The sequence below is a fragment of the Mesocricetus auratus genome, unplaced genomic scaffold (assembly GCF_017639785.1).
Source record: "Mesocricetus auratus isolate SY011 unplaced genomic scaffold, BCM_Maur_2.0 Super-Scaffold_100009, whole genome shotgun sequence".
NCBI lineage: Eukaryota > Metazoa > Chordata > Mammalia > Rodentia > Cricetidae > Mesocricetus > Mesocricetus auratus.
In genome coordinates this window covers 25,663,366-25,682,625 of record NW_024429193.1, presented here as the reverse complement: position 1 = coordinate 25,682,625, position 19,260 = coordinate 25,663,366, and the positions used below count along the sequence as shown (strand labels likewise).

Below are 19,260 nucleotides of genomic sequence, written 5' to 3'. Positions count from 1 at the left end.
CGAGGCCTTTGCTCCTCCTTGTGCTTTCCTAGCTCCTAACTTCACGTCCTAGTAAATCATAGTAACTGTAAACGCTAAGGTTCATAGTTCAACACTATTTTCTTCTAGTTTGTTTTCCTAAGTGCAAGCACTGTGAGCTAGCCAAAACTGTTCCACTGAGGGGCTTTAGAAAAGACATTATTTGAAGCATGGGAAAGAAGTGGTGCCAACCAAAGACAGCACAAAAGGTTTTATTTTAGCACCAAACAACTAGGAAAACTTCCTACTTCCAGTTAATTCTTAGCTGCAAAAGATGGACATGGGAAATGAAAGGCAATTTAAACACGGTATACTCTTTATTCTACAATGCAGGGAAACACAGCTCCCAGCTCTGTGATCTCCATGTAAACCAACACATGCATCAAGAACTGTTTAAATGTCAGTTGACATAACAATATGGATGGAGGAAATATCTCGGGCACCACCCCTAGATGAAAAGCTGCAGGCAAATAAGGACTACTGAGAGAGGGAGAATTAGACTTCCCCAGGAAGAAGTCCCCTAAATGGTTATCCAATATAACCAACTCCTGAGTGATCAGTCTTAAGAAAACCATATACATACAAGCAACACTATATGGACTCAGTAGGTTGCATCTATATACTTATTTGCATATAACAATAATTAAAGAAAAAGGACCATCAATATGAGAGGGGGTAGATGAGAGAGGTTGGAGAGGGACAGAATAATGTAATTATATCATAATTAAAAATTTTTAAAGAGGAGTTATTCTAGAATGCTGGATCTGGTAGTCTACACTTGTGATCTCAGAAATTGGGAGGCCCAGACAGGAAGATTCAGAATTGTATGTCAGTCTAGAGTACATAGTGAGTCTGTCTGAAGCTGACCTGGGGGTACATAGATAGAGATACCTGATGGGTAGGGGAGAGAGAGAGGGGAGAGAGAGAGGGAGAGAGGGAGAGAGAGAGAGAGAGAGAGAGAGAGAGAGAGAGAGAGAGAGAGAGAGAGAGAGAGAGAGAGAGAGAGAGAGAGAGAGATTGTTTTGTAGGCAGCATTCTACTCAGGGCCAGAAACCCACCCCCCAAAATTTTGACTTCTCACCAAATGTTCTTGAAATCCTACCTGTAAAATGTCTCCAGTGTCATGGGATGGCATCTTTCAGCAACCACCTTGTGTTACCTCCTTAGAACCAACTGCACGTTTTAATTTTGTGTTATCTTACCCCACTTGCTCACTAAAATGGTGAAAGTCTTGCTAAATGACCTTACTCACTGTGCAGATGTTTTAACCAAGGAATACTTTTGCATCAAAGCATCAGGCTGAGGATATGGTCAATAAATATCCAGTTTGTTATTTGACACAGTAAAAATATTTCTTACCTGAATTTTTCCATGGAGAACTAATGAACATGAAACACAATTCCCACAGATTAGTAATGGGTTGATGTTAGTAATTTGGTGAACTTTGTTTTTCTAGATTTTCGTCTTTACACGTTAAAATTTAAACTGCTCTTTAGGTTAGAATGGAGGTCAGTTTATTAGATTTGTAAAAACAAGAGGGAGAAATAGAAGCTGAGTGAAGAGGGAAGAGTTTAATCTAAGGACTTAGTTAAAGTTAGCTTAAAATAACTAAAAGCAGAAAAAGAAAAAAATCATCTCTGTGGAATAGTTTCCCCCAAATAAGCTACTCAAAATCAAATAATGGTAAGTCTTGTAGCTTTATAAAGTATTGTTCAGATGTTATGGCTTTCAAGACAAATATTAGCCAAAATTATGTCAAGAAATATGTTCATCTAACCTTTGAGCTGGCACCTTATTCTTGCTAGTCTCTGCCTTAAGACGTAGAAAGCTGCAAAACAAATGGCCAAAAAAAGAAATTCCAGATCTTTTCTCTGTAAGAAGGCAGGGCTCGGGTATGACCAACTTGTTACATTCCCGGAGACTTACACACATTCAACTTTCAGTGCTTTTCTGAAACAAACAAAAAAATATCTAGGACATGTTTAAAATAGTAGTATTTTAGTCATCATCTTTTTATTAGAAAACATTTGTAACAAAAATATTATGCAATAATTGAAGTTATGCTATTCTGCTATAGTCCAAATTCTTTTTAAACCATTTTTGGTGTGTGTGTGTGTGTGTGTGTGTGTGTCTGTGTCTGTGTGCGCACGCACGCATGCATGTATGAGCATGTACAGGTGCATGTGTGCCAGAGTGTATATATGGAGACCAGAAGACAACTTATCGGAGTTGGTTCTCTCCTTTGGTCATGTTGGTCCTGGGGCTCCCACTCAGGTTCTCAGGGCTGGCAGCAAGCATCTGTACCCAGTGAGCCACCTTGACGACCATCATGATGGCTACCTATAATTCAATTTCTAATAAAATCTTTCAGAGCTTTTTTTGATGCTGTATCTTTCAATATTTCGTTATCAAAACACTATTGGTTCCTAGAGTCAGCATCCTTTTATTTGAATGAATGTTGGACAAAGCACCTGAATTTTTTTTAAAACTTTGGCTCAATCGGCACCCAGGACTGGCAGCTCTTACACTGGTAGCTACCCACTTACCTTCTTCTCACACACTGTGTGCTCCCTTTCCTCTGCAGCTTTGGGAAGGACATATGGACGTTTGCTTTCTTCCCTTTCACACCACTGTCTTCTTGCATGGATGCTTTGGTTGTCAATAGCAACAAGAATTAACTGTGAAACCTCAGCCACTTCTCGTGGAGATGCATAAATATCCCCACTAAATGAAAGTATGGGGAAGAAACCCAAAACATTTCAGACAATGTCAGTGTTGGACCAGCTCAGAGTCCAAGGGGTGAGAGAAGAGATGGATTATCACTTCTCTTTAGGATGAATGCCTTCCCTTTTTAAAATACAAAACATCCACTTTAATTATAACCCTTTTATGTATTTGTCTAATTTATTAGAGTCTTTTTTGGAGTGACAGTGAAGAATTTCTAGGTCTGACTTGACTCAATCAGAGCAATAATTTTAACTGTTCATCCAGAATGATTCCACAGTATTATTAAAGGCAAATATTACATTTGCTTGCCAAAATTTTTGTTTTGTTGTTTATGTGTGATGTGATTTGTGTGCAGGCATGTGTGCATGAGTGTGTGTGTGTGTGTATGTTGCATGCATGTTGCATGCATGTGTGTGTGTGCCCGTATGGGCATGTGCAGAGGTTGGGAGAAGACACGCGGCAGCTTCCTCTACCGTCCTCTGCCTTATTCTTGCATGGAGACAGGGTCTCTTACTGAACTAGAAGCTGATCCTTTGGGCTAGGCTGGCTGCCAGCAAGCTCCCTCCTGGCATCTGCTTGCATCTGCCTCCTAATGCTGTAGTTAGAGGAATATGCTGGCACGCATGCTTTTTTATACGGGTGCTGGGGATTCAAACTCAGGTCCTCATGATCCACTGATCTATCTTACAGCTTTTGTTTGCTAGAATTCTAAATCATATTGGTTATGTCTATAATTTGTACTTTGTTTCTATTGGCTTTAGTTTCATAATAATTCACCATATCTTGATGGTGATGCATTTATTTAAATGGAATAATGAAATGCATCAAGTCTCATTTAAGAAAACACTGAAAATAAATCAAAGCATAAAGAACATTGTAGATGGCATATGTACAAGATGTGTTTATGGCCATGATTATGCATAAGAAATAAGAATACTATCTCTTTAATACATTCCATAACCAGTTTTGATATTTTATCAGGAAAATATTTTAAATTATGCTAAACAAAGGAAAAAGATGTCATTACAGGATAGAGAACATTATTATTTTCAATCTAGCTCTCCACACAGACCAACAGTGCATTTCCTTATAATATCTTAAAATTGGGTCACTTTTTAAAAATTAACATGAGTTAGCCTGGACAAACTAGATTTAGTGAATTTATTGGTGTAAGCATGCATACTTCTTAAAGCATCTATCTAGCTTAAAACTCAACCAATGTTCCACATTCTAAAATTTAGATTTTAAAACATATACAAAACTTATTTTTAAGTTAAAGGACTATTAAACATGAAATATGGCCAGGTGGTGGTGACCCGCACCTTTAATCCTAGCAGTCAGGAGGCAGAGGCAGGTGGATCTCTGTGAGTTCAAGGCCAGCCTGGTCTACAAAGTGAATTCTAGGGCAGGTTCCAAAAACCCTATCTTAAAAAACCAAAAACCAAACCAAACCAAAAATCATGAAACAGAAGGCTTCCAGAAAGTTTCTGGGGTCTATTTTCTATTGATGGATAAGGACATTTTCCTAGGAACCTACAGAACAATTTGAAAAGTTGCCTAAAATAAACACCCTGTATGTGCTTTGTATCTTATGTAGTGTAAGAAGCCCCAGGATGGATTCATTAAGAGCATATAACGCAGCAAAATGTGCCCCACTTTCTTCTAATAATTTCTTTCTCCACAGCTATTGTAAATGGTCATGAGAGTTAAGCACATTCAACATTGTCAGCAAAGTCAATGATTTTTAGTTCGGGACTCTAGACCAGTGGCTTGCAACCTGTCCCAAAAGACTGACTGCTACAGTTCACCTGAGACTTCTCACTCACAATACACTGTTTTTCTATATACCTTAAAATTAATAAGTACAGTGATAAGTTTATGAAATTGTGACAAACCAAATAAAGTGAACTATTCAGTGATTAGCTTTCCTGCTGACATAGCCTGGTGAACATGGAGACATCCCTGAGCTTCGGACAATGCTACAGGAAATGAGGGGAGATGTACTTCTGCTGTACAGTGTATGTGCCTAACGTGTGTGAGCCCTGAGCTTGCTCTCTAGCAATGGAAGACAATCTTTACAGCCGCGTGATTGGGAGTGTCCTTCTGTATATATGTTTCTCTTATTGGTTATGAATAAAACACTGTTTGGCCAATATCCAATAGAGGCAGGAAGGTAACTGTGACTGGAGGTGAGGAGACTTCTGGGAAAGGTAGGCAGAGGGTGCCCTCGAGAAGGACTCCATGTGGAGACCGGGGGATAGGACGTGCCAGGCATTCTCTGGTTAGATAAGGCCATGTAGAAATACAAAGGTTAGTAGGTATGGATTAAAAATTAAGAAGGAGCTAGCCAATAAGAAGCCCTAGCCATCGGCCAACAGTTTAATAATAAAGTGTTCGTGTGTTTATTTGGGGCTGAGAAGGGCAACAGGATCTGGCAGGACAAGAAAACTATAGCAACAGTCGCGTGTGGTGGCATGCAGTTGTAGTAGCCATGTTCAAGAGGCAGAGGCAGAAGAAGCACAAGTATGAGGGCAGCCTGGACTGCATGGTGGGAACTATAAGGGTTAGGAGGAAAATCAGTGAGGAAAAGTCAGACAAGGGCTAAGAACACAGTAAGTTAGTAACCACAAGTACCCATGGTGCCCACCTTCTTGTTTCCAGATAAAGTTACTGTAAAGGATCGTGAGATGCCCAATGGTTAGGCCATTTAAAACCTTTGGGTAGGAAACTTATGGCTGTCACAATTACCACATGAGCTAGACTGAGGCACAGAGTGCCTTCAAAATGGGGCCCAGCAGGTCAGGGGCCAAGTCCTCACTAGGACAAAAGTGATGGAAGAGTATGAGAGGGAAAGGAACAATGTCCTATCCGACAAATTCTCACCATCAGCTACCAAAGCTAGTAGGCCTAGAAAGTTCTCCATATCCCAACCTTGAATTCTATAGTTTTCATTGTTAAAAACTTGGCCTTCATCTGGGCTCTTCACAGTCAGCTACCCAGCTTGGCACAGTCACACACAAACATCCATGATGACAGATAGCAGAACACAGGCATGTAAGAACCCAGAAGCCCAGCTTTTGATGTTCCTTCATGACTACTAAAGATGGAGAGCTCATTAGCACAGAGAACAGGGCAGTTAGCAAATCTATACATTACTTCTTAGTAATTTTATACATTCTTTGCTCTAAAAAACCGTTTCAAAACCCAGTTATATGTATTATTCATTTATTTAGGGGTTTTGAGACAGGGTTTCTATGTGTAAATAGCTCTATCTGTCCTGGAGCTTGCTTTGTAGACCAGGCTGGCCTCAGATTCACAAATATCTTCCTGCCTCTGCCTACCTATGCTTCCCAAGTTCTGGGATTAAAGGCATTCACCACCATGCCGGGCTTCAAAACCCAATTTTAAATGAAAAGTGAAACTATATATCAGAATCTTAAATTCCTAGCCATATATAAATAGATACCAAGACATAGTGAGTAGTTTAATTCATCAGCAAATTTTAAACAGAATCTGAAAAAATAACAACTCAAAATACCACATAACAGAAAATGTAATATTCAGTAAAAAATATTAACTGCCATAGTATATGTCAAAATAGGAGACACTAAAGACTGTTGGGTTGGAGGAATGGCTTGGTGATCAAGAACACATACTGCTCTTGCAGAGGACCTGGCTGGTTCCCAGCATTCACACTGAGTTGCTCACAACCACCTGCAATTGTAGCTCTAGGGGATCCAATACCTTCTTCTAGCCATTGCAGGAGCCTGCACTCATGTGTATGGACCTACTACCCTCCCCCATCCCTCCCCCCAATTCTCTCTCTCTCTCTCTCTCTCTCTCTCTCTCTCTCTCTCTCTCTCTCTCTCTCTCACACACACACACACACACACACACACACACACACACGTATGTGTATATATGTATTAAAAAAAGGAGCCTGGAGAGACAGCTCAGCGATTAAGAGCAGTGGCAGCTGTTAGAGGACCCAGGCTTAATTCTCAGCACTCACATGACAGCTAGCAACCTTTTGTAACTCTAGTTCCAGGGTATCTGTGCCCTCTTCTTGTCATCAGGCACGGATATGCTGCCTAGGCATACATGCAGGCAAAACACACACACACACACACACACACACACACACACACACACACGTATGTGTATATATGTATATACATATACATATATCTAATTTTAAAAAAGAAAATCTAGCCAGGTGGTGGTGGTGCATGCCTTTAATCCCAGCGCTCGGGAGGCAGAGGCAGGTGGATCTCTGTGAGTTTGAGGCCAGCCTGGTCTACAAGAGCTAGTTCCAGAACAGGCTCCAAAGCCACAGAGAAATCTTGTCCTGAAAAACAACAACAACAACAAAAAAAGAAAATCTATAAAAGAATATAATGTTGGGTGGATAGAGAGGCAGGAATACCATGAGAGAAATTGGGGGAGGAAAAACCATGATCAAAAATGTATTATATGAAAAAAAGTTTTTCAATTAAATAAAAAGTAAAGAAAAGGGAAATCTATGTACAGTGGTTACTGTCAACTTCACAATGTGTACCTTTTACCCCTTATGGAATTCATTGAAACTGAATTCATCATTTATGAAAATAAGACTAAAAGTTGTTGGTTTGTGGTTGATTTTGTTTTGGTTTTGTTTTAACAGGATCTCACTGTATATTTCTGCGTGTCCTGGAGCTCACTCTTCAGACCAGAGGGGCCTTGAACTCATGGAAATATGCCTGCCTCTGCCTCTGAAGGACTAGGATCAAAGACATGCACCACCAGGAGTGGAAGAATAACCCTGGATTTCACAAAGTGCATATTAGTCTAGATTTTCTTCTCCCTTTTGTTCGTACTTGCACAATTTTAGTGAAATAGCTGTTAATATTACAGAGTCCTCGAATGACCTCTGTGAAAGGCAACCCTGATAAACCCCAGGGTCTGGTCATGTTTTACCAGGAAAATAGCCTGTTCTGGGGAATTTATGTCATTACTCCATAGAGTGGTTAGAAAGATACTGGCCAAATGAAGTATTCAGCTTTATATTTTACCAGCAAAATCATCTGTATCAAATCCTTCGTCACAAATCTTAATTTCACAGAGTATAGATCCTACCAATACTGGCCCTGACTTTTAGTATTAAAGCTACATTGTAAAGTGAGGATTTCTGATAAAACAGAGACATACATTTGTTCTCCACAATCATCTACCACATTCCAAAGTCAAAAACAATTCTGATATTTGTATCTATCGTCCTCCACCAAAATTACACTGATGTAGTAGTTTTATCAGGATAAATTAAAACTGAAACCCTGTATTAAAAACTATGAAATTATATGGAATGAACAAACCATACACCATAATAACTCATCTGGGCTGTACTATACTCCCTATCGTGGTTTATATAGGACTTTATTATGACTATAATTGTCTCTTTAATTATGTATTAATAATAATAAGTAAGAGAATCAAAAAAATCTATAATGATGCTGGTATACATTAAAGTAGAAAATTATATTTGGTATTACTTAACCAAACACTATAGCTTATAACATGCAATTTTTAAGTGAGTACAATTATTTTACTTCTTGTCCCAACATGTTCCTAGGGAATCACTAACAACCACTTTAGACCACTGATTTCTTCCCTAAGCTAAGCGATCTTGGCTATCCTCTACTTTTTGAAGGCAGATCTTTCACTTGTTTTCATTAAGTAGAAAATGCTAACTCCTCCGTTCTCTGGGGCTGTTCAAGGTGACTGGATTGCTGCTTGTGTCGGTGTCTAGGGAGTGGGCATCTCTGCCTCTCCTAGTGACCTTCCAGAGCATATACCATCCTTTTCTGATCATTTGGACTTCTGTGATGGTTTTCAGAGAGGAGGGAGGAGTGAAGAAGGGGGAGACGGAACAGCAGAGGAAGGGAGGGACCAAGAGAAATTCTATAGGGCATACATGAAGCCTGATTTCAGGTCCCATTGCCAAAAGAACTTGGCGAGGAGTCCATGCGAATCAGCACTTCCTCACGCTGCAGTGAAAAGCAAAGACTTAAGTTTGGGTTCCAGCCCATCATGTGTATTGTACTTTCTTCATGCTCTGTTTCTAGTCTACTCAGGCCTAAGTGGCTTACATAGAGCAGCCCTCTGTGAGGTCCAGACAGATCAGGAAATCAAGTAGGCATCATGTGGGCTCCTCTATACACATATATAAGGCTTTGAAGAGATGAACATAGCCAAGAAATCAGCATTGTTGCTGGGTTCACTGACCATTAACCACACAATAGTGTAAGAAGGGTAAATGGTGCCTGGATATGATATCTGTGTTTGTCTCTGTCCCCCAAACCATACTCTCCAGGGGCGTGATAGGTGCATAGTAAGATGGTGGGGAGTTAATGTGGTGATACCTAATGGGAATAAATTAACGTAAGAATTTCCCACTGGTTTCTATGCAGACCTAATTATAGAGGAGCCCGCTGATTGCCTACATATACTCTAATCACAATGCTTGCCATCTCCTCTCTGCCTCTCATGTCTTACTTAAACATTCATTTCTTATTTTTAAAAAATATGAAAAAGATCTTGAAAAAGCACAATTTCCAAACAAGATGAAACATAAACAAATAGGATTAAGGAGATCAAGTCTATATTATCTTTTAAGGCATCAAAGGTACCAAAAGTAGAAAGTAACTGAGCAGAAAATGTCACTTTATAAAATCAGTCATAATTTATTCTCCTTTTAATTACATTTTATAAGGAAAAATACAGTAAAATTCAATCTCTCTGTATGTAGGAACAGGATGCCACTGTAGGATTCTTCCACATTTACTTGTACAGAGAAGTGAGGATGACACATGTCCAGCTAGTTATTGTAGTTGGTGTAACTTGTAAGAACGCAACATTGAAAACTACCTTGGTGCATGTGAGTAGGAGATTATTATTGTACATCTGTATGATAGCAAACCGCAAAGTCATTTAAAAGGCTGAGTCAGGTTTACATGAACCTGTAAGGACCTGTCTTTAAACACTTTTGTTAAGGTGCAAAAGAGTTTTAATTTATGCTGGTGTTACATGAAAGTGACAATCTTACAAATATTTAGACACTTCTGCAAAGATCAGTAAGGAACAAAGATTGACTACTTGGAACTAGAACTTAGTGTCAAAAACCAAAAAGGTAACAAATACTTACCACTATTGCAGCTCCAGGAGGCTCTCTCCCCCTCCTTTTCGCCCTCCACCCCTCCTTTTCATTTTTCTACTGAAATATGCGCTTCTTATTCTTTTAACAAAAGATGAGCTATGTAAATAACTTAGCCAGAATAGACAGCAGAAAATGCAAATCCATATCCCCAAAGTGCTAAAAAACATTTTCCTAAGAGCTTTGGTCTTTTGTTACAATGTGTCCCCAGACAGCATTCCACTCTGGCCTTCTACTCCTCCGTCTCGGATCGTGGATCCAGTAACTCAGCACACACCACAGACACAGACATACTGAATTAGGGCTGAAGCTGAAAGATAATAGAAGCAATTCCTTAAAGAGTGTGTGACTTCTAACAAGTAAAAGCAGACTCTACATTGGTGAAAAGTAGACAATCTGATGACTGCAAGTCAGAGGCAGATTTTGGCAAATGGACAAATTTCAGCCCATCCTGCCAACATCAGCCAATGTCAGCAGTCTAGGGAGAATTAGGAAATGAGGATCTGACTAACCAGAGGCTTCCTTGGAAGAGAGATGGGAGGAGAGCATCCTAATGTCAAGCAAGGAACAGGACCATTCTCTGGATTTAGTATCACCAAGTGGGAAGCATCTCTCCAAGTGACCAAAGCTAAGAATGTGTATGCCATTCGGGAATACACAAACATTTGTCTTTCCTACATAGCAGAATGCTGTAACTCAGCATTTTTCAGCATTATGCCCAAGGTTATTTCAGAAGCAGCATACAGATCCAGAACTAAAGGACTGGTTAATGAATTACAGGGCAGCTACACAATGAATCCATAAAAAGGGGACTTTTCATATACAGATGATAAGGAAATAGCTTTAAGATGTTCTGCTATGAAGGCATTGAGCAGTTTATCTACGTTCCTCTATTTGTATAGAGCAGTTAGGTTGCAAGAGAGACCGAGAAGGTACACAGAGAATCAGAAATATCTCTGCAAGGTATATAGGACCACCAATGACACCTATTTCTCTGAGGAGTGCTTATATCAGGAAATGAATGCATTTTCCTTTCTAAATAAATTGAGATTCTACAAAGAAAACGTTGGGAAAAATTTAAAAACCTATAAACAACTCAAAGGAAGGTCGTGCTCTCTCTGGCAGCACACATACTAAAATTGCAATGCTACAGAGCTCAGCATGGCCCCTGCCCAAGGTTGACACACCAATGACAAAGCGCTCCATATTTTTTGCATCGATTTCTGTACTGGTGTGAATCTGTAAACTCACAGCAGGTTTTGAATGAGGAAAAGAAGAGAAGAAAAGGCAAAGCTACCTCTGTGTGGTAGAGACCTTAATAAAGGTTAGGTCAGCAGACTCTGCTTCCTCCCCTCCCCCACCCCTTCACAGTTCCGATCCAATCTCTGCATTGAATACCATCCCTTAGCTGTTGTGGGATCCATATGGAGTGGGTCAACATTGCCCGCTATCTTCTCGAAAGCTGCTGGTCTGACTTGAACTACACAGAGCATGAATCCAGCAGATGGAGTATCAACTAGAAAGGCTGTGAGAACGCAGCACAGGAGGGTGTTGTTAAGGAAGCCCAGCTGCTGTGTGCAGAGGGTCAGGTTTCTGAGCTTGTGTGTTCCTGTGTCAGGGTGTGAGGGAGCAGGCCAGCCACTAACTCTCAAGAGCCTCCAGTGCTTCCCTTTGTACTAGCCTGACCCTTCAACCTGAGAAGGACTAAAACTTCTAATCCGTAAAGGTTAAGAGCTGCCCAAATTAACTGTAGGAAGGAGCTTGGGAAATCAGTGGCTCTTAATAGAATTATTGCAAAGACCAGTTCTAATCGTGGAAAGAAAGGAAAGAGCAAAATCATTTCTTTACAGCTTCCCTTTGAAGACTACACACACTCAAAAGCTACCTCTTTGAAAAGGTCAAGATTCTTCAACACTACTTTGTGCTTGGAATCTGCATTCCTAGACCACTCAGAGTCACTCAAGGAACATGGTGTTCTTAAACAGCCTTTCCAGGGAAGTGGTCGTTGAATAACCTTTGTTAGAAAACAACATGAAGCCCAACTTCACTTCCTAAGGATTTGGGAATTCTGGTTTGGTGACAAAAGTAATTCTAAAGTTATTCGTTCCTTGCTTTTTTTTTTTTTTCCTACTTTAAAAACAAACAGAAGAGAGTCTCTGTTCTAACCCCATAATTAGGAGAGGAAGCTAATGAACTCAGGACAATGGGTTTGTTTGGATCCTTTAAGCTGACCATTGCTGCGGGACAGCAGCCTCTAATACGGCTCCAGACAGCACCTCTACCCAGATTCCCAGTTATTCCTGGACATACACAATTGTACAGTTATGAATAAGTATTAATATAAGACATAATCCATGCTCAACAAAAGTGATTTTGCTTGTCAGTTACCTGTGGAAAATTGTTTGCTAGGAATAGCCTCTGCAAGGGGAACAATACGTGTGACTTTCCAAGATGACTTCCTTTGAGGACTAGGTGCAGCTGCTCTCTGTAGAGAACTTGCCCGGCATGTGCAAGCCCCAGGCTCTTACCCTCAGGGCCGAAAGAAGAGTTCCTAATGTGCTCGTAATTATTTTAAAGAGGGCATTCAAACCTAAATTACCAAAGACACAGTTTATGAAGTAGTGTGAATGTGGGTAACGCCTGCCGTGCAAGGATCAAAAGTCAATAAATCATCTCTGTCGGCAAGACTCCGTTTCTGAGCAAGCAATGGTAAAATGGAAGTATCTCGTTTACTGTAAGAAAGCTCTGTGCCTTGATCAAACAGCCTCTATTTGAAAAGCAGAAACAATCCAGTACTGTGCTGACCATTCCTCCCTATGGCCACAACCACCAGCAAGTAGCATACACTGTCCAGCTCCAATAATCAGATAACTACAAAACAGTTCCAGAAGGAATTGCTATTCCACAGTCCCTTCTTTGTTAACCTTAAGTTTAGAGCTGATGAGTCTGAAATCTTCAGGTGGGCTCTGTCCGGCTGCAGCCTTAACTAACTTAAGAGACACGACAGGAGGAATGAGATCTGAGCTAACAGAACAGTCTGTCTGTGGGTGTAAGAGCTCACTTTCCCGACTCTCCAGAGGAAACATAACAGATATCTGCATTTGCCCTGCTCTTAAGGATAAAGGCTACCGTCTTAATTCACATCATTTCCTTCAGTTCCCTGACAGCCAAAGAACTCTAAGCTGAAGCCTGGATTGAGCTGTACTTTGAATTTCCCTTTGCATCTCCAGAAAGTGCTTTCAACAAAAATATGATTGTCATTAAGCCGTAAGTCCAATCTGGTCTCCATGACAAAGGAGAAAATCGTAGAGCTTAGTGCCAAACTCTGTTCTTTTTCACCAGACAAATTCTCCGGTTGACTCTGCAGGAAGCCAGGTGGCTAAGCAGGTACAAACGTGGGGTTGGGGGAGCTCATCCCAAACCCCTGTTATCGAGTTCTTTTACTTGTTTGTGAAGTGAACCACAGGAATCTCAACTCGGCCGGGGGAGAGAGAAAATTCACATAATTAATAGGAAATGTGCCATTGAGATGAGGGTAGAGCTAAAGAAGAGAAAAATCACAAGCCAGAAACAAATATGTTGTGACAATATGTGAGAGACTAAGGTACTGTGTGCTGCAAATTTGTAGCCATCAACAGGTAAGCATAAGAGAATTCCATCTTAAAATAAAGAGCCCCATTAATATTCAATAAATTTAAAGCCCAAGACAATTAGAAAATCAAATGTGGAATTTTCAGTGTGCAAGAGATCTATTTATGAGCCAAGAACACAAAACAAAGAGTCAAAGAATAGAAAGACACCAAGGGTCTGACCCAAAACAAAGCTATGAAAACACAGCCTGCCTATTTCTGGAAACTGCCATGCCTTTCCAGCATGGCAGGAATGCTGGGATTGGCCTCTGGGTGCACAGGCAGGACATATGAGGACAGACCCGTGCCCACTGGGCTACTCCTCCACTCTGTCTTTCGGTAGCCCTGGAGAAAAAGATGAAAGTCCCTGAGATAAATGCGGCTGTGTAACTAATGGTGGCAAGCCAGAGGGGCAATCACACAATCCCATGACTGCAGTCTCTCTAAACAGGAAAAGGAAGGCAAGTGGGGGTGAGATGGAGAAGGTTTTGTGTAGATGTCTGACTCAGGTGACCGTTGGGTCACGAATGTTCAACCCAGTGGCATAGATACTCACCGAAGGGTCTCTGCACAAAGGTCACAAAATCCAATAGACAACATAACGTGGGCACGGCTTTCCCCACGAACACATATACGCAGAGACAAACTTAAGGGCACTGTGTAACAGGTGGTGGCAGCCAGCGTTTGCTTTGCTGTGCTGTTTGGAAGGAAAATCCCAGAGTGAGCCTTTCAAAGGAGAACCATGGCACCTCTGATATGCAAGTGACGTGGAAAAGGACACTCAGACTGTTGAAGGGCCAGAGAGCCAAAAATATTGTTCGCATTGTATGCTTAGAACCAGGTTAGGAATCACACGGGTAGCCGACTACCCAATGTAACTCAAGGCGTTTCCCTTGAGTTGAATGCAAAACTTCGAGTTTCGTAAAGGCATTGACAGCAGTCAGGAGAGTTTAGATACTTTCTTCATCCCACAAGTCACCTTTTGGTGCGGTTCCACTCACTCCTTTGAGCTGACCTCTTGCCCTCACATTCCTCTACCTTAGATCAAAACAAAGGCAGGCAGACCTGAGCTGATAGGAGCCATTTGGACCATCTAAGAAACTGCAAAAGGAAAACAGACAAAAGACTACTTCTACCCCTCAGTTCATCTTCACAAGCTCACCATCTTCAGTGGCTAAGGCCCCTTTCAATGCAAAGGAACTTCATTTCATTGAAACGGAGAACCTCGGAACCATTTTTATTCTGGCCAGGAGTGATACAAAGATCGTATTTTTCCAGAGTTGATAGCACGTATTAACTATTCCTGCACTCTGCAGGGCTGTAGTCATCACGAACCCTGAACACGACCAGGTACAACTGTAGCCTTTGCTGAGGCCAGGAGGGATTTCAGTGCTTTACAAAAGCTAGCTCATTTCAGGGTTGCGTGTCGGTGAGGTGCGTAATATTCCAGATTGATTTCAGAGACGAAGAAAATGGAGGAAGCACAGGAATGATGAATTATTCAGCCAAGGTCACACAGCCAAGAAGGCCAAACTGGAATTTAAAACCAGGCTGTCTAGAACCAAAGTCTGTGTTGCCCACGGTTATGCCGGCTCCTGAGGTGTGCGAAAGACAGTCTTATACACATTGTGACGTGACCATTTTAATCTCCACTTTCTACATTGCAATTTCCTCACTGTCTGGAATAACAAAGGGGAAAGAGAAATACTGCATGGCCCACTTGCATTCTCTTAGAAACAAAAGGAAGGTTTGAAAATGGCAGTGTCTCCAATCCAGTAGGAAATGCACAGGAGAAAGAAAAAGTCTTGGAAAGATCTTGGATGGTTACATTTCATAACACCACTGCAACTTTAAAAGGCCTCTCTACTTGTTCAGATTTACATTTGCCAAGCTGGTGCATACTTAAGAAATTTTAATTACTTGGTACAGAAAAATAGAACAGTTCCTAGTGTTGCTGGGGGAATTCCACAGCAAGACCTCTTGAGAGAGCTCAGGAGTTTGCACCCTAGAGTTCTTTCAACACACCTGGCATCGAACCTACATTCTCCTAATCCCTGTCTCCAGGGCAGGTGTGAAGGTGTGCCCCATTGCTGCACAGGGCATTCTGCCAGGGCATGGCTCCTTAACCTGGGTGGTGCTGGGCAACTTCCTACAAAGAGACTGCCCCTGCTCTTATCTGGAATGGATTTGTTTCACTACTGGGCCAAGAGAGACGGTCCATCCTGTCATCAGCCTTCATACCTGACAGAGTCTGTCTGCCAGGATTCCTAACACTGTCATGTATTCGGCAGAAGACTACATCCTACCAAGGACCAGTGCTGTTCTGGACCAACTTCCTCTGAAGGAAGACTGACCAGTGAACGCAGGACTATGGTGTGGTCCTTTCATGTACTAGAAACCAGCAACTCCATCTCTCTTTAGCAGGAGGCAATGCCCCAAAGGAGCAAGAGGTCAGTGCTCGCAAGTCACAGGAAGCCAAACATTAGTCCTCTTCCCTTCCTTGTCCCCAAGCAGAGACAACAGCCTGAATATCCACTGACCAACCTGTGACAATCACGCTCCTTCCTCAACAAAGTTAAACATCCGAGTATTCTTTTTTTTTATAATTTTATTCATTGTTTGAGTTTTTTTTTGAGACAGGGTTTCTCTGTATTGTTTTGGAGGCTATCGGTCCAGCCCAGCCTCGAACTCACAGAGATCCGCCTGCCTCTGCCTCCCGAGTGCTGGGATTAAAGGCATGCGCCACCACCGCCCGGCTTAAACATCCGAGTATTCTTGATAACAGTTGATGGAACTCATCATCTTCCTGACTCCCTTTACTGCCAGTCAGTCCATATCTAGGCCACGGCCACAGCCTCACTGCCCTCCAACTTTCTCCATCCTCCTCCTCTATGATACCTCATGCCCGACAAGACGTCCCAGTGTGAAGCCCAGCTCAGTTCCCACCATCTTAACCAGACACGGTGCTCAAAAGATGCCTCAGAAAACTACTTGATCATTTGGGGTGGGATGTGTTTCTTTGTAGAGGGGAAGGAGAAAATAGGAAGATCAAGATAAATGTTTGAGATAAAGGTCTAAGTAAAATCTGAGAAATGTGCTAAATTACTCAAACTTTCGTTTAGTTCTAGGAACGTTATCATTCGAGTGTCTATTCTGATCATGAGTTAAATAGAAATCAGTGTTCTAATTTGGCATTTGCTACAGGACTGGTTAATTGTGGAATTTACAAATGATGTTTCCCATAACTCTATTGGTTGGCCCATGTAGATGTCAACACTTCTCTTCCTGAAAAAGAAAATGGCAAATGTGCCACCTTACACAATAGCTCTGGTGAAGATTTTATAGGTACTCTTGAGTTCCAGGTTTATTTAGTGTAAATATCGTCTAGACACATTATCTCACCTTCATCTCAGAGCTTGGAGCAAGGGAAGAAACAATCCTGATAAGAATCCTGTAGTGGAAGAAGCTGAGGACACAATCTAAATGGGTAACACAGGGCTGGAGAGATGGCTCAGTGGTTAAGAGCACTAGCTGCTCTTCCAGAGGACCTGGGTTCAATTCCAACACCCACAAAGTACACAGACATGCATGCAAGCCAAACACCCATACACATAAAATAATAAAATTAAAAAATGGCCAGATGGTAGGTGGCTCTGTGAGTGGTGAAGCTGGCACCACAACCCAGGTGCTTTCGGTTGGAAAGGGGCAGGATACGGATTTGAGTCAGATCTGCATAGCCAAGAGCTGCTCAGCAATGGCAAACCCTCCAGAGTGCAGAGTTGAGTCTAGAACCGTGGTGGAAAGACACACCCCCAGGACCCGGAGCCTCCAGACCTGTACTCACGTTGACACTGTCCCCAGGACTGTCGAGCCCAGCCCCAGCAGCAGTCAATCCTGCCACCATAACGACACAGGCCGATCGAAGAAACGATTTGCCTGGGCCACCTACCAAACAAACAAGAAAGTGTAAAATAAATACAGACACTTGAGATTTAAAATAGTTTTCTCTTTGTTTTATTTAGAAAATATACTTAGACCACACCCAACACTTTCCCACAAACCCCTTACTGTTGGTAGGAATCTGAGGGCAAGACACCTTCTCAGTAGAAGTTCTTCAATGATCTAATTCTAATTGTAAAGACACACACACACACACACACACACACACACACACACGGAGAGAGAGAGAGGGGGCACAGGAGTAGAGAAAAGAAACAGTGCCAGCTGAAACCAAACCTCAGGCCACCGTTCACAGGGTGGTTTCTGAAAGATTGAAATAAAACAGATGCCCCAGACTCACAGCTGTTGGAGTGGGGGGCAGGGGGACAGTTTTGACTAATGCACCATACCCTGATGCACCATACACTGAAAAGTGTTGAATAACAGAAGACCTGTCAGAGCAGAAAGAATTTCTGCTTAGTACAAACGGCAGATAAGGAAATGGGCAAGAAGAGGAGGTTATTCAAAACTCAAATGCAGCAAAACTCTTTTCCATACAACGGCCCCCTCCCATCACTGCCAAGTTATAAGAGAGGTCTAAACCCAAGGAATTTAAACTGTGGGGAAGGTATCAAGTGTCCTTGTGTTTTGCAAGCTGTCTGCATCAGCAATTCATAGTCTTTCCCTCTCTAATGGAAAGTATGCCCAAAGAGACTTAAAGCTTAAAATGCAGATCCCACACACCAGATAGCACTTCACACCCTGTTCAGAGTCCCACCTACCGTCCTGCTCCCGTACATCTAAACAGTGCTTCTTGTAAACATGTGTGCCCCAAAGTAATGCAACACGAATTCAAATGTAGGCCAAGAACTGATTTTGAAAATAAAAGCCTTAACCTCTGACTGCTTCCCACTTTTCCTTAAACTCTTTATCTTTTCAATTCATCTTCTCTTTACCCTCAGGCCCAAAGTACAAAATAATCCCTAACTTTCTATTTCCTCTGACCAGGTGGTGAACAAGGAGAGCGGCCGCTTTCTCTCTTCCGCCCTCCCCGGCTTCCCCTCCGGTGCCCTCCAGGGACAAGAAAGCCAATCAATCCTGGAATTGATTCGTCCCAAGATTGCAGGTAAAACAGGTGCGGTATCTTCAAGGCAGCAGAGGGACAAGCTCTGAGGGGTGGAGGCAGGGGTGGGCGGCGGTGCAAGCCACCGGTAAACCTGTCCAGCTGAGGCCTTCAGTGGGGACTGAGGGGGAGCGACCCTCAGGCAGAGCTGAGGATCTCGGAGGAGAACGCGGGCCACTGCACAGCCTCAGGAGGACATGCTGAGTGACAGCGGAGACCCAGCTCCAGGTTGTTGGGACCTGTCAGAGCACGCATCCATCAGGCTCGTCAGGTCTGAGCGGTGCCGCGTGGACACACACACACACACACACACACACACACACACACACACACACACACACACACACACAGCGTCCCTCTCAGTCCTCATGCTGAGCTCTTGTCCCCTCCAGAAACCAAGAGGGGAGCTCGCGGCTGCCCCTCGGTCCTGAGTGGCGTCCTCGCCGCCACCCTTTGTCGAGCCGCCACCTGGTCACCTGCAAGTTTCCTCCCCTCCGGACACAGTCCACCCTGAGCACTGGCCGGGGCTGCAGGGTCACCTGTGTCCCCGCGCCGACTCGCGCTCACAGCACACGGGACACGAGCCTGTGGCTCCCCAGCCCCGAGAGGGGCTGCGCGATCGGGGGTCCTCGCGG

The 19,260-nt window shown here is 42.5% G+C and overlaps 1 protein-coding gene and 1 non-coding gene across 5 annotated transcripts in view; one reads left to right on the top strand and one right to left on the bottom strand.

Annotated features, from left to right (window-relative positions):
- The window catches only part of Npnt (nephronectin), a 65,391-nt gene that overhangs the window by 45,880 nt on the left and 251 nt on the right, over positions 1-19,260 (bottom strand). For 2 of the 4 annotated variants that reach the window (XM_005081984.4, XM_013121939.3), the window contains exons 2-3: positions 17,408-17,508; positions 1,796-1,846 (exon numbers count right to left, since the gene is read on the bottom strand). In XM_005081984.4, the coding sequence (XP_005082041.1) occupies positions 1,796-1,846; positions 17,408-17,508 (152 nt within the window). The remainder of the gene's footprint in view (positions 1-1,795; positions 1,847-17,407; positions 17,509-19,260) is intronic. The other 2 variants (XM_013121940.3, XM_005081985.4) reach the window with 1 other exon arrangement.
- LOC121142480 lies at positions 11,044-11,146 on the top strand. Its single transcript, XR_005879533.1, has one exon. It is a non-coding gene; the product is annotated as a U6 spliceosomal RNA (small nuclear RNA).